At 41.8% G+C, this 15,382-nt stretch overlaps 1 protein-coding gene across 1 annotated transcript; it reads left to right on the top strand.

Annotated features, from left to right (window-relative positions):
• The first annotated feature begins 3,956 nt into the window (after positions 1–3,956).
• SLC7A13 (solute carrier family 7 member 13) lies at positions 3,957–12,019 on the top strand. Its single transcript, XM_074145783.1, has 4 exons — positions 3,957–4,680; positions 7,452–7,583; positions 9,342–9,706; positions 11,774–12,019. The coding sequence occupies exons 1-4, from the start codon at positions 3,957–3,959 to the stop codon at positions 12,017–12,019; spliced, it is 1,467 nt and encodes a 488-aa protein (XP_074001884.1).
• The last annotated feature ends 3,363 nt before the right edge of the window (positions 12,020–15,382 follow it).

The following is a 15,382-nucleotide window of genomic DNA, read 5'->3' as shown; positions in this document are numbered from 1 at the left end:
ATAAAGGGGCACGCTTGGTGGATGAGGGAAAGGCTGTGGATGTTGTTTACCTGGACTTTAGCAAGGCCTTTGATACAGTCTCCCACAGTATCCTCCTGGAGAAACTGGCTGCCCATGGCTTGGATGGGAGGACTCTCTGCTGGGTTAAAAACTGGCTGGAGGCCAGGCCCAGAGAGTGGTGGTGAATGGAGTTAAATCCAGTTGGCGGCTGGTCATGAGTGGTGTCCCCCAGGGCTCGGTACTGGGACCGGTTCTCTTTAACATCTTCATCAACGATCTGGACGAGGGGATCGAGTGCACCCTCAGTAAGTTTGCAGATGACACCAAGTTGGGTGGGAGTGTCGACCTGCTGGAGGGTAGAAAGGCTTTGCAGAGGGATCTGGCCAGGCTGGCTGGATGGGCTGAGGCCAAGGGGATGAGGTTCAATAAGGCCAAGTGCCGGGTCCTGCCCTTGGGTCACACCAACCCCCTGCAGCGCTACAGGCTTGGAGAAGAGTGGCTGGAGCTGCCCGGCAGAAAAGGACCTGGGGGTGTTAGTGGACAGCCGGCTGAACATGAGCCAGCAGTGTGCCCAGGTGGCCAAGAAGGCCAACGGCATCCTGGCCTGTGTCAGGAACAGCGTGGTGAGTAGGACTCGGGAGGTGATCATCCCCCTGTACTGGGCACTGGTGAGGCCCCACCTCAAGGGCTGTGTCCAGTTTTGGGCCCCTTCCCACAATAAAGATATTGAGGGGCTGGAGCGGGTCCAGAGAAGGGCAACGGAGCTGGTGAGGGGTCTGGAGCACAAGTCTTGTGAGGAGCGGCTGAGGGAGCTGGGGGTGTTCAGCCTGGAGAAAAGGAGACTGAGGGGAGACCTTCTCACTCTCTACAACTCCCTGAAAGGAGGGTGTAGAGAGGTGGGAGTCGGTCTCTTCTCCCAAGTCACAGGCAACAGGACAAGAGGAAATGGCCTCAAGTTGCTCCAGGGTAGGTTCAGGTTGGTCATTAGGAAGAATTTTTACACGGAAAGGGTTATCAAGCATTGGAATGGGCTGCCCAGGGAAGTGGTTGACGCACCATCCCTGGAGGTATACCTGGAGGTATTCAAAAGATGGGTTGACATAGCGCTTAGTGACATGATTTAGTGATGGTTTTTTGGGTTTTTTTTGTCAGAGTTAGGTTGATGGTTGGACTAGATAATCTTGAAGGTCCCTTCCAACCTAGATGATTCTATGATTCTACTGAGTTCTGCCCCAGTACTGCTTGTGTTACTGTACCGTTTCCAGAACATCAGTTTCCCTTGGATTTGTAGGAACGTTGTCATTGTCTCTGTTCTTACCTCCTCCTACTCTGGCAACAAGACACCAGAATGAAAAGCATACTTTGCATAAATCTCCGGAGAACTTCACTGAAAGTCTAGAAATGTTTATCTGAGGTAGACAGAAAGCACACACAGGAAAGTAATAATCTCAGTGGGGTTTTCTGAAATCAGGCAGCTTTGTCAGAAGTAAAAAATCCTTATTAATCTGCTTCTTGGGAGGTTTTGGAAATGCCTTTGTTATACTAGAAATTAACATACTTTAGGGTGAACAGCAAAAAATATCAGTCGCGTGTGTACTCTAAGATGTCATTTAGTGTAATACTGATTTGTTTTAAAATAGTAATCCAAACCCAACTGTATGTGGTCAAAACATCCAAAATAAAGAGTTGGATGATTGCTGGATATCAAAAAGTATCTGCACATTCACAGAGGAGACTCAGAAAAGGCACTGAAGTAAAATAGGATATTACTTATTTTAGCCATTTGAAACATTTGTCACACTTATTTTCCAATTCATGAATACGGGTGAATAAATATTTGAATTACTATGAATTATTCATAATACATGGTAAGTGCATACCTGAACTTAAATACATATTGCAATTCATAAAGTGAATAAAGACAATTTAAAATGCAGGCAAATTTTTTATAGAGGTGTGTTTTGTGTAGAACTTAAATTTTTGTAGTCTGTCAGACTCGGTGTTTTTCAAAGGTGAAAGTATGTAGTGAGTGCTGCAGTGATTTGCCAAAGATGGAGGGATTGTCTGACGGTTAAAAGCTGCTCTGGAGCTGTGGATTCTGTCCTTGACCATGCCGCATAGTTTCTGTGGTGGTGGACACCCACTTCAACCAAGTCATTGGAAAAATTAAAAAACAACAGTCTGTGCACATGCCTGTTTTAACTAAAGGTCTTTTACATGGTGGCATATTGCATAAAGCTCATTTTTAAGACTAATTTGTTTTGTACCTGAGCGAAAATCCAGCTGCTCAGGACCCATCTAAACTGCTGTGTCTTTCACCGTAAAAGCTGTGAGTTTTGTTTGCTGTGTTTCTGAGCTTTGACCTTTGGGACAAAACTGGTTCTGCAACTTTGCCTGCAAGAAGTAAGAACTTTGCAGCTAGTAGTTTGGGTGCTTAATCCTTAAGGTATATGCTGAGCTTCTTTTTCAGTTAGTTTCCTGCTTTCTGCCTGTTTTTCTCTGCGTCTCTTGAATAGAATAAATATGTTTTTCTTGAAGCAAATGTCTATGGCAGTGGTATTTCCACATCTGATTGAAGAGAAGCTCCTTTGCCATATTTTGAACAGAAAATATACCATGGACTGTTAAATATATAAAAAAATCAGTGGCTGTACCTGAAGACGTGGTGGAAACTTTCAGCCTTCCTCTTTCTGTTCCGCAGCCCCCGTGCAGACCATGGAAATGGTGATACAGCCCCTTCCCCTCACAGCAGCGTCTGAAAATTAATACCTGCTTAGGAAGCGCTTAGGTACTACTATAACAAGGAATGCTTGAGGAAAGCTGGGAATAAGCTGGTAATTTTTTTTTTCTAGGGCAGCATTTAATGGGCAAAGTAAAAACAAGCTCCACCATACCCTGTGATTGGTGGGGTTTTGGCAAAGCATACTGGTGTTCACTGGTGATCGCTGTCATCTTCATGTATTGATGGTGGAAAAATAGTAGCAGTGTGTTCAACTAATGCCCGTGTCACTGTCAACGGCATCAGGAGGGCTGATGTCTTTCTTCAGGCTTCTATATCCTCCCTCTTCCCATAGGTTTGATGCGGAGGTCATGTTTCATAGAATCATAGAATGGTTAGAGTTGGAAGGGACCTTAAAGATCATCCAGTTCCAACCCCCCTGCCATGGGCAGGGACACCTCCACTAGAGCAGGTTGCTCAAAGCCCCATCCAGCCTGGTCTTGAACACCTCCAGGGATGGGGCAGCCACAACTTCCCTGGGCAACCTGTTCCAGTGTCTCACCACCCTCACAGTAAAGAATTTCTTCCTAATATCTAATCTCAATCTCCCCTCTTCCAACTTAAAACCATTACCCCTTGTCCTGTCACTACACTTCCTGACAAAGAGTCCCTCTCCGGCTCTCCTGTAGGCTCCCTTCAGATATTGGAAGGCTGCTATGAGGTCTCCCCGGAGCCTTCTCTTCTCCAGGCTGAACAACCCCAGCTCTCTCAGCCTGTCTTCATAGGGGAGGTGCTCCATACCTCTGATCATCTTCGTGGCCCTCCGCTGGACCCACTCCAGCAGGTCCATATCCTTGCAGTTCTCTCTGAAGACATACATAAAAAATTTGAAATCTGTTGATGAAAATCAGCTGAGAAATGAGCATTTACTGTGCATTATTTGTTATGCTGGTTTCTTTAAAAATGCCTCCAGACCTTAATAATTTCTGAAGTACATATTAAACCAACATGTATATGATTTGCCAGTGTTTCTTGAAGTAGCTGGTTAATCATCATCACGCAGAAGACACCAAAACCCAAAGTATGCTCTCTTTTCTGAATGATTAAGCCAGGCTTCCCATAACATTTCGCGAGCAAGTAGGGCTGTGACAGTCTGCTAACAACAAAGTGAGAAGGAAATACATGTAACCTGGTGTCTGAAGTCATACAATCTGCTGTGAAAACACAGAAAAAAAAAATGGGAAAAGGAAAGAGCGGTGATCCCAAAGGTGTGAAAAGAAAAGAAAATGCCAAGATGCAACTGAAAAGAAATATCGGTTATTTTGATGGGGTAAGTTTTATTATAGGATCAATTGTCGGGGCAGGGATCTTTGTGTCTCCCATGGGGGTGTTAAAGCATTCCTTACTCAACATCGGCGTCGCTCTCACCATCTGGACCGCGTCTGGACTGGTTTCTCTGATGGGTGCCCTCTGCTATGCGGAGCTGGGAACTGCTCTGCCCTTCTCCGGAGGAGAATACAGTCATATTAAAAGAGGTCTCGGATCCCTACCCGCCTTCGCCTTTATCTGGACGTCGACATTTACCAAGCCGGCATCAAATGCTGCTCGAGCCTTGCTGTTTGCTGAATACGCCACCCAGCCCTTCTACGGCATCTGCCCTGCCCCAGAAGTGCTGAAGAAATGCTTGGCCCTGGCTGTTCTCTGGTCCCTGGGGATTTTGAATGGCCGCAGTGTTAAAATGGCTGCCTGGGTGCAGACGGTTTTCACCCTGCTGAAGATGCTGGCCTTGTCTGTTATCGCCGTCGGTGGCATAGTCCTCCTCGCTGTGGGGAGGAAGGAGAGCCTGGCCGGGTTTGAAGACGCCTTCAGCTCAGAGATCCCCAACGCGTCGCAGGTCGCCGAAGCCTTCTTCCAAGGACTGTACGCATACGGTGGTTGGTGGTCCCTCAATTATATGGCAGGTATCTCACTCCACTTCTGTAGATTTCGTTCTGCAGTCACCATTCTTAACGTTCCTCAGCTCACCCTTAGCAGAATTTGTCTCTCCTTCAAGACCATAGGGTCTCCCACCTTTTATGTGAGTCCTGTGTTTGTTGGGGCTTGTAGAAACCATGGTGTTGCTCTCTAGGGAAGTTTCTTGCTTCTCTTGCAGTCTCCAGAGTCAGCTTGACGTTTCCAAAGGAGTACAAGAGAAATCGAAATAGTTCATTTCAAATGTCATGCATAAACAGATTTTTTTCTCACCTTAAAAAGTTGCACTTTGTCTTTCTCAGTGTCAGTGCATTTTTAGAAAAGGAGTAAGATATCCATGCTAAACTACGTGCACATTAAGGACCAAATCCAGCAAGATAATTGATGGGTTTTTATTTAAATATCTGTAGTTTCTCTGAGATTATCCAGCTCATTTGGGTATGGATAAATTAATTTTGAATTGTGTTAAAATATAGAAATTTTATGGGATATATAGGGCGGTCAGTTATCACTTCTTTTGGAAACAGACTTCTGCACAGAAAGTGAAGAATAATCTAAGGAAAGTGGTATCTATCCTTTCGTATAACTGGTGCTCAATTTTAAACATTCAAAACCTTTTTGAATATAAGTTTACTTATCCCTTTCTGTATCTGATGTCACACGTGGCAGTAATAAATAGCAGTTTTTCATGAAAGCTGCAGGGATAATGTTCATAATGTTAGATATGCACGTTATGAGTTAAATGAATAGTGTTTTATAGTATCAGTTTTATAGAGTTAAGCTATAAGCAAATGAATGTTGCTTTTATATCTTTAACTCTATTTATCCGTTGACCTCTATCACATGTAAAACATTAAATAAACTGAATGTGTGAAATGCATACCACAAAGTTCAATGGTAAGAACAGTGTGAAAATTGGGTTAATGTTTAAAAAGTCTGTTATTACAATCCAGCTATTCCAGCGTTAACAATATGCTGCAATAGAAAAAGGTGATATAAATCAGCAAAGTATAATTTTGACATATTAGGATTTCCTTAAAGGCAAGCATTTAGCTTTGTAAGCCCAAGAGAATACAAAATTATTGGTAAAATATTAATTTAGTTTCTGCTCAGCTAGCAGCAATAATAAATACCATACACTGGGCAGCACAGCTGTTTAGGCAGATGCAACCTATGCAATAGTCCTCTTCTGAACTGAATATCCTATCCTTCAACAATAACTTAATTCCTGTGAGCTTCAGCTAAAGCATCAGGTGCCAGCTGGACAGCGGGACTGTAATGAGCAACAAAACAAATAGAAAGACAAATTTAAATTGGCAGTTTTGGTGATTGCACTCTTTCTGGGCTCAAAATTACCAAGTGTATTTCTTACATTTGAAATAAAGCCCAAATTCTCTGATAGACCGTATCTGAATTTCACTGTTGTGCTCGTTCAGTCCCTCTGGCTCTGTGCACGGCAGCCAGCGCTGGGGCAGGCTCAAAGCTGATGTTATGGGCAGGAGACAAATTATATTTGAGGGAGGAAAGGGATTTCTGTCTCCTAAAAAAAAAGGCTTAGGTAAGATCCACATTTCACTTTTCACTTCTTCCTCCTTGTGAGTTGTTGGTCGGTAATACTCAGGAAAGCTTTTGTAAATGGTGAGGGAAGTGGGAAGGGGAGAGGGAGCGAGAGGAAAGGGATGGAGTGAAAGAGAGGAAAAAGACCCTTTTGGACTGAGGTGAGGATGAGTTATTAGGGTTCTGGAAACCAGTTCCATCATTTGCTGGGACTATCACATGCTCAGGAATGCGTGCCAGTGCCTCGGTTGTTCAGCTGCAAACTTTGATGCCAGGCTTAGCGCTAAAGAGTTTTCCTCCACCATCTTTGCCCTGGAAAAGATAATTAACAGCAGAATCCAGCTGGGAACGGCCCCCTTTTAAAGCCACTGCATTACTGCTCTTCTGTCAATACCTTCTGTCTTGTCCCCTTACATTTTCTGTGTTTCCTGGTATAAGGGAAAGGAGAAAGATTTTGTGCAGGAACAGGAAAAAACACTCAGAAAGTTTCAGATCAGGACTCGTGATCTGATAAATAATATTCTTATTTATTTAAGAATAAATAAACTGACTTTAGAGCCTGACGTTCAAGCTTGTGATTTAAAAGTATGGCTACTTGAAAAGTTCTTAGTGAACCAATTTTCTAATCTAAGTCAAATATTTGTTAAATCAGAGAAAAGTAATCATAGAATCATAGAATGGTTTGGGCTAGAAGGGACCTTAAAGATCATCCAGTGCCACCCCCTGCCATGGGCAGGGACACTTCCCACTAGAGCAGGTTGCTCAAAGCCCCATCCAGCCTGGCCTTGAACCCCTCCAGGGATGGGGCAGCCACAACTTCCCTGGGCAACCTGTTCTATTGTCTCACCACCCTCACAGTAAAGAACTTCTTCCTAATATCTAATCTAATTATCAGTCCTTTTGTCATTTTGTTTAAATCAGTCTGTCAGGCCTCTACCCAACCCTCCTTTCAGGATGGTTAAAAAATAGCTAAATAAGAAGAGATTTGAAAAAATGAAAAATATTTTGTTTAGACTTCTTTGATAATAAACTATTTGAGAACAACTGTACGACCTCACAAGCAGTGTAGCAAAGGAGCCATGGTTAGGGGTTGGGCAGGACTTTGGAGTTGGTCTTGTCAAGCTCTGCGCAGATTCACTACTGAAACACACTTGCAGAAGCTACATTGCTTGCTTTATTAGTCTTGTTTAATTGTATTTTTCAGAGGAGATGAAAAACCCTAGCAGAAATATCCCCTTAACTGTGATGACTGCTGTTCCGGCAGTAATTGTTTTTTACTTACTGGTGAACATCTCATATCTGACTGTCCTCACACCTAAGGAAATTGTCTCTTCAGGTACGGATCTGATTCTTTTTTAATTAAAAAGTTATGGTCCATTAGCATACCCATGTGATGTCAATTCACTGGGTTCCTTCTGCTCATCTGACTTCACAGTTGGGAAGTCTGGGTTTCGTTCTAAGTTTTAATAGAGAATTCTTGCTTAATTTTGCTGTATGACACAAGTTGGACTGAGTGTTATTAGGTGTCGAAAACGTTGGCTTACACCTGCACTGTCTAGAAAGAAATCAGAAGTGTATTAAAACCTGTAAAATTAGGTGAGTATAGAGGCCTTTGTTTTCTTGTAGTTTAATCCTCTTTTCTACTTCCTTTCCTACCCCATGGTATCTCAGGCTAAAGCCATTACTGTTAAGGAGGTGGACAAGTCTACCATGATAAGTAATATAGAATAGCCATTTTGGGTGTGTGTGTGTGGGATTATTCATGGTATATTATGGCTCCTTAGAAAAGCCTATACAAAAGTCCATATATATATATATATGTATATGCCTATACAAAAGGCAAAGCCTCTTTCAGATCCTGTAGCAATAAGTTGGCAATGAAAAGGTGCCAGAGGAGCTGTATTTCTCAGTTGTTCAAACAGCACCTTTTAAATACCACTGCCATGAGACTGAGCTGTCAGGCCTTGCCTCCAGGAGAGACAAAAAACATACCTCATTGGGATGGATCAATTACTTTTTTTTTCCTGTGAGAAAAAGCTCAATAGCATAAATGGGAGTAGGGTAGCCATCACCCAGCAACCTCATATTATCGCTCAGCCACTACCAGACTATCTGTTGGGAGAGATGCATACGTTTGCAGATCCATCCTACAATGAAAGAGGCAGCAAATACCAGAGTATCTGTGAATAGCAGCTGCCCAGCTGGCACGAGCAGCTCCCGACACACCAGGAGAGCTGGTCTGTGTCAGCTGAGGAGACATCCTTAAAATTATAGTTCTTGTTTCAAACATTGCTATGCGTTGCTGCAGTTCTTGTTCTTTCCTTACTTTTTTTTTTTTTGGGGGGGGGGGGAGTTGTTTTTCCCATCTCTAATAACTTTCTATGATGGGCAAATCACTGCAAGACCTATATTCCTCGTGGCAGTTGGTTATAGACTCACTAAATATTAGTCCTCGCTACGATATGGGCTACAGCTAATTTCCAAGAAATATTGAATATCTCTTCTTCAGAAATAGTCTTTCACGTTTCCCAGTTCCACTCAAAGCAAAACCTCATTAATAACTCGCTCGCTGACCCATTTCTGCCCGTTACAGGCGCTCATGTGGGCAGTTCCCTCATTAACAGTAGATCATGTCACCGCTGCGGCCGCGCCGGGGACTAATGCGCTCATTTTCTTTCCCCGCATGGCCTTGCCCATGCCTGTGCCTCTGTGATTCATGGCGGTGAGATGCAGCTGGGCACTCCAGTACCGTGGCATTGGCCCCAGCAGGTTTACCCGCCTCGCTCCGGCAGGCAAGCTCTGCTTCTTGCTGTCATCCCTCCCACCCCCCTGGACATCTTTTAGCTCCTGAATTAAATACCCTTAGGATTAGGTATTTTATTAGGTATTAGGTATACATTTTATTATTATTACTATTACTATTATTATTATAATATTTTATTATTTTTATTAATCTATTAGGTATTAGGTATTAGTTATACATTATTAGGTAAATAATAGGTATTTCATGTATTTTAAGTTTCAATTCTGTTGGGTCTGTCAGTAATTCAGAGCAAGGTGCCTACGCTGCCACTAACGCTTTGCTTTCTTGCAGTTGCGGTGGCAGTCACTTGGGCTGACCGAGTCATCCCCTCCGTTGCCTGGATCATTCCTCTCTCTGTTGCTGTCTCAATATTTGGTGCCCTCAACAGCAGCATGTTCACACTAGGTCGATTAAGCTACGCTGGAAGTCAATCAGGACATCTGCCTGTTTTAATATCCATGCTTAATGTCCACTCCTGTACCCCAGCGCCAGCCATGATTTTTTCAACTACCATTGCATCCATTTTCATAATCCCCTCTGACCTTATTACGTTAACAAATTACTTTGGGTTTTCTGCCTGGCTTATGATTGGATTGACTTGTGCGAGCCTGATTGTACTTCGCTACCGGGAACCTCATCTACATCGACCATACAAAGTAAATGGAAATAAGTTCTAAAATATTTTTTTGCAGATTTTTTTTTTTTTTTTTGAGTCAGTGATGGTGCCTCTGTACTGGGCACTGGTGAGGCCTCACCTCGAGTGCTGTGTTCAGTTCTGGGCCCCTCACTAAAGGAAGGACATTGAGCTGCTGGAGCGTGTCCAGAGGAGAGCCACCAAGCTGGTGAGGGGTCTAGAGAACAAGTCCTATGAGGAGAGGCTGAGGGAACTGGGCATGTTTAGTTTGGAGAAGAGGAGGCTGAGGGGAGACCTCATTGCCCTCTACAACTCCCTGAAAGGAGGGTGTAGAGAGGTGGGTGTTGGCCTCTTCTCCCAAGGGAATAATGACAGGAGCAGAGGAAATGGTCTGAAGTTGGGGCAGGGGAGGTTTACATTAGATATTAGGAAGAATTACTTTCCTGAGAGAGTGGTCAGGCACTGGAACAGCCTGCCCAGGGGGGTGGTGGAGTCACCATCCCTGGAGGTATTTAAGAAACATGTAGACATGGCACTTCAGGGCATGCTCTAGTGCCCGAGATTGTTGGTTTGTGTCTGTTTGTGGGTGGGTGTGGGGTGTGGTTGTGGGTGTGTTGTGGGTGGTTTGTTTGTTTGTTTGTTTTGTTTTTTTTTTTTTTTTTCCTTGGTTTTTGGTTTTTTGGTTTTTGGTTTTTTGGTTTTTGGTTTTTTTTGTGGTTGGACTCGATGATCTCTAAGGTCCCTTCCAACCATGAAGATTCTGTGATTCTGTGATAACACGCAAAAGTTATGGAACAGGTGCAAGTCAAAAATGGATAGTCACTGCAAAAATACAAATAATCATCACGATCATTAGAGCCTTATTCAAAAACTTCGCCTTGCTGTAGAAGGAAAAATCTGGGAGTCCTGGTGGATAGCAAACTTTCCATGAGCCAGCAATGTGCCCTTGTTGCCAAGAGGGCCAATGGGATCCTGGGCTGCATAGGGAAGAGTGTGGCCAGTAGGTCGAGGGAGGTCATTCTCCCCCCTTACTCTGCACTGGTGAGGCCACAACTGGAATACTGCGTCCAGTTCTGGGCTCCCCAGTTCAAGAGAGACAGGGAACTACTGGAGAGAGTCCAGCGTAGGGCAACGAAGATGATTAAGGGATTGGAGCATCTCCCTGATGAGGAAAGGCTCAAAGAGCTGGGGCTCTTTAGCCTGGAGTAGAGAAGGCTGAGGGGAGACCTTATTAATGCTTATAAGTATCTAAAGGGTGGGTTGAAGGATGATGGAGCCGGACTCTTTTCAGTGGTTTCCAGTGACAGGACGAGGGGCAACAGGCACAAGCTGGAACATAGGAAGTTCCATTCAAATATGAGGAAGAACTTCTTTCTGGTGAGGGTGCCAGAGCCCTGGAACAGGCTGCCCAGGGAGGTCGTGGAGTCCCCTTCTCTGGAGATCTTCAAAGACCCGCCTGGATGCAGTCCTGAGTGATGTGCTCTGGGCAATCATGCTTTAGCAGGGGAGTTGGACTAGATGATCTCTAGAGGTCCCTTCCAACTCTGAGAATTCTGTGATTCCATGATTCCGTGAAAAGAAGCAGACAGATGGTCTCTGCCCCAGAGAACTCTTCAAAAGAAGAGATGGTCATGGGCATAATGGGGGGAGATGCGCAAACGGCATGAAACCAGGCTAGCCATTCCTGGTTAATTAAACCTTCCTCTGCTCTCATCTTTTCTGACACAAGCACAGACGTTAAGGATGGGTTTAATTTAACCTCAGTCTAGCTGTAAGAAACCTGGGTTAGAAGTGCATGCTCATTGTCAAGGCTTCCTGTAGGCCCCCAACCCTGAGTTTCTTTTAGGAGCCCATCATATCATACGTGGACAAATGGTTTTCAGGACCTGTCTCTCCCTCCCACTTGACAGTAGATGGAGCCTGAACAAGTATTTTAGAAAAATTGCCTATCTTGTAGGCAATTTTAGGTCAGGTGAATGAGAAACAGTAGTCTAGTGTGGCAAAGAACACATTGTTACTGTTGTGAATGAGGCATAAAATCACAGTTGGTCAGTTTGTTTCCTAAATTTTTTTTTTCTTTCTCTTGCAGGTGTTTCTACCAATTCCATTTGTGATGGTGGCAATGTCTTTCTTCCTAGTTTTAGCTCCCATAGTCTGGTCTCCAAACCTGCAATATGTCTATGCTTTCCTGTTCATGCTGGGAAGTCTTATTGTTTATCTGCCTTTTATACACTTTAAATTGCATTTTTCATTCCTTGATAAAATTACTTGCCACTTACAGCTCCTGTTGGAAGTCTGTCCTGCTGAGGGGTCTGCTGAGGGCAAATGTGAATAATGGCAAGTGTTTAATCCCAGTAGAACTAACAGCCAACAGGGGATTTTGTTTAACTGAGGGTGTAGAAGGTACAAGATAAAGTTAGGTGTGATATATAGGTGTGCATGCATGTGTATGCATGCATGTATATGTATGTACATATATAGGTGAATATACATCTATTGCATACATATATACATGCATATACGTATATGTATATATGTGTACTTATATGTAGATATACATGCATGTATATGTATATATACATATATGCATATGTACATATAGACATTAGCATAATGAGTTAATTTGTATATATTTTTGTGTATCTGTGTGTGTACATACATATACATCGATGTATATGTATACTTATTTAATAGGTGCAAAGAATCTCTCTTAAACTGGTAAAATCTGTAAAACGCTCTCTCTTGCTCCTGGAGACACAGTTAAAGTTGCATATATTCTTGCAATAATAGGAACAAGACTAAATTATGGCCCAAATAATTATCACTATTATCTTATAATAAATGAATAAATACTTAACAGTAATGAGTAATGATACTTAACAGCATCATTATGTAGCTATACTTTTGGTCTCCAAACTAAATTGTCTGGATTGTTTTTAGTTCATAGCAGCTTGTTTATTAGAAGTCCTGGTTTTAAAGGCTTTATACTTCTGTTCATCTGCTACCTTTTTTGTCTGAATTTATTTTTAATAAAGAACCTTTGAAGAACATCATAAAATTGACTGAGACTTTTTTAATCCCAAGAAAACTGTGCATGGTGCATCTTAGCTATTTTAGAACAGCACATAAAAATTCAGGGTGAAATCTTATGAAGCATCAAATAGGGCAGTAAGAATTATTTATCCTCTTCATCACAGCAATAAAACTAAAGGTAAGTGGATTATTCTACTAAATTGTTTACATTTTCACATTAATATTAGCCTGTTCCTTGGTTTCTTTTCAGTGTTATTGAGAAATAAGAGCTTTTTAGGCTCCCCCCCATTTTTATTTCGTTTATGAAAGCAAGATAAATTCTTTTTTATTTTGATAATTGGGCCATATTAAGTTCACTGAGTATTTAAACTTAAAAACAAAGAACTAGTACACAAGAAAAATCACATATTGAGGTGATAAATCTATTAATGTATGCTGTTATTTTTATAATTGCAATAAAATTACATGTGGAAAGTCATTTTTCAAATCTATTAAAGCGCAGCAATACAGCCAGTAGGTGGCTCCAGACCAACATCTCTCTTACACCGTGATACGCTGGGTTGTATTGGCGAGAGAAATAGTTTCACAGAGCATTTTATTATAACACCGTAGAATGAAAAAAAATCTTGCTAGAAGATTCAATTCTCTGATACATCCAAAATTTAGAGGTCAGAATGATAGATAAAGACTTTATACATAGCTTCCCAAAATACAGGTTACCCGTCAATAATGCTGGAAACCAGTTGAAAGTTCAAGAGGTTTTGACTTTGCGCTGCAACAAGCCCCCAAATGAAAACAAGTGCATGAAGAAAGTGGCTTTTCTCACAGCTGGTGATGTACGCAGAATGAAAATTTGAAGTAAAATTAGACCTTTTAAAATGCTGTAGGAAGAAAAGTCCACGCAAGTAAGCAGTGAATACAGCTGAGCTGGAGACTGGATCCTGGTAAAAGCAAGGCAGGAATCAATGTTTAATTTCACTCAATAATGCTATCAGAAAAACATTTCTCTTTCTATTTAAATTGAAAAAAACCACAAGACTCTATAAAATTTTATAGGAGTAATATTTTAAGAAGTTAATTCTAGTGAGTGTTAAAAGAAAGGAAGAATTATACTGTGACAAAAGCACCAAGCAGGGATTTGTAAATGCAGGTGTGGTGCCTGGCAGTGCCACAGATTTTCAACTGATCTTGATCAAATTACTTATTTAAAGCCATATTTTAATATCGAAATAAAAATGGAAGTCATAAAAAAAAAAGTGTATGAGACAATAATACTGTGTTGTAGACCACATGGTTAGAAAAAGCAGATATAGGGGGGATGTTGCTCAATTGGATGTGTTGTTTCTGTGTAATTTCTATATAATTTCTTGTCAGTAGATGTATTTGAGCTTGCTTATACACTTGAATTCTATAGAAGTTGGGTATCTAGTGAATACATATGTCAGGGTGCGTTTGGGTAATTAGAGCAGGTATCTGTTAATGATACAAACTTCCAATTTAGAGGTTTAGCAGTTTCAACAAATTAGGGAACTCAAAAGTCCCGATGAAATGTAATATGAAATAAATTGCATCTATGTGTCTTTGTGTAATACAAAGTAGATATTTTTTTTCTTCTACCAAAAATCTAGGAAATGGCACATAAACAGGCGTGTACATACCCCACAGTTTCAGTGGTTATTGCCAAAGGATAAGCAAAGACGGGAACAGTTAGGACAGGTCAGAATAAAAACTGCCCGTGCAAACTTAACTTTCACCCTCTGTGAAAGCACCTTACAATGGCCTTTGATTATCAGATCATAAACTATCCTTTCAATATACCCTTACCTCAGTTATTGGACAGAGTGGATGGTGCGCAGATAATTTCTTCCCATTTCAACATGTGACCTTGCACTTTATTTATCACTCTCTGCTCAGGTGCTGTTCTTGATAGACATTATTAATTTCTTACATGCTTTTCTATGGAGTTCCTCGTGACAGCATCTGAGCATTTCATTACCATCCACTAATTTGATTTTACTCTCATGAGCTCAGTCAGTGGTATCGTCTTTGCTTCGCAGAAAGTGAATTAAGCTGAGGCGTAGGTTGCCCAATGAATGCATTTTGTGACGTTTCCCGAGATCCTTCAGTTCAGACCAAGCACCTTGGTGGAGATCCATTGATGGAGATTCAGGTCCAACTATGGATGGTTCTTTTCCGTAGGAAGCAGGGCAAAGAGCTGGGGAACTGGTGAACATGCACCTTGTATGGATATTCAGCCACTATATATTTCAGTTCTTCCACATCTTCTGGATGGAAACAAAGGAAGCATGCCAAAATTGTGGATGCCTAAGCTGAGGTATCTTGGACCTGATTTTTCATAGTAATTAATAAGTTCAGAGTGCCTATAGTCTCCTGGACTTAAGTTCCAAAAATAGTAAAAAAGGAAAGAAGGACAAATTATCACAGTCACTTTGGTTTAGATGAAGAGCAGGTATCCTATAACTCAACTTCTGACTAACTGTGGGTAGCTGCAATTCCTTTGAGACGTACAGTCAATGAAATGTTAAATTAGAACTATGAGAGTTTAAAATTCCACCAAATCAAGCCACAAGGGTTTAAGATGGGGTATAGAAAATGAGGAAAACAGATTTAATGACATTTTTAAAAATGTTGGTTTAAATGATTC

The sequence above is a fragment of the Numenius arquata genome, chromosome 3, assembly GCF_964106895.1.
Source record: "Numenius arquata chromosome 3, bNumArq3.hap1.1, whole genome shotgun sequence".
Taxonomy (NCBI): domain Eukaryota; kingdom Metazoa; phylum Chordata; class Aves; order Charadriiformes; family Scolopacidae; genus Numenius; species Numenius arquata.
This window is presented reverse-complemented; position numbering and strand designations above follow the sequence as displayed.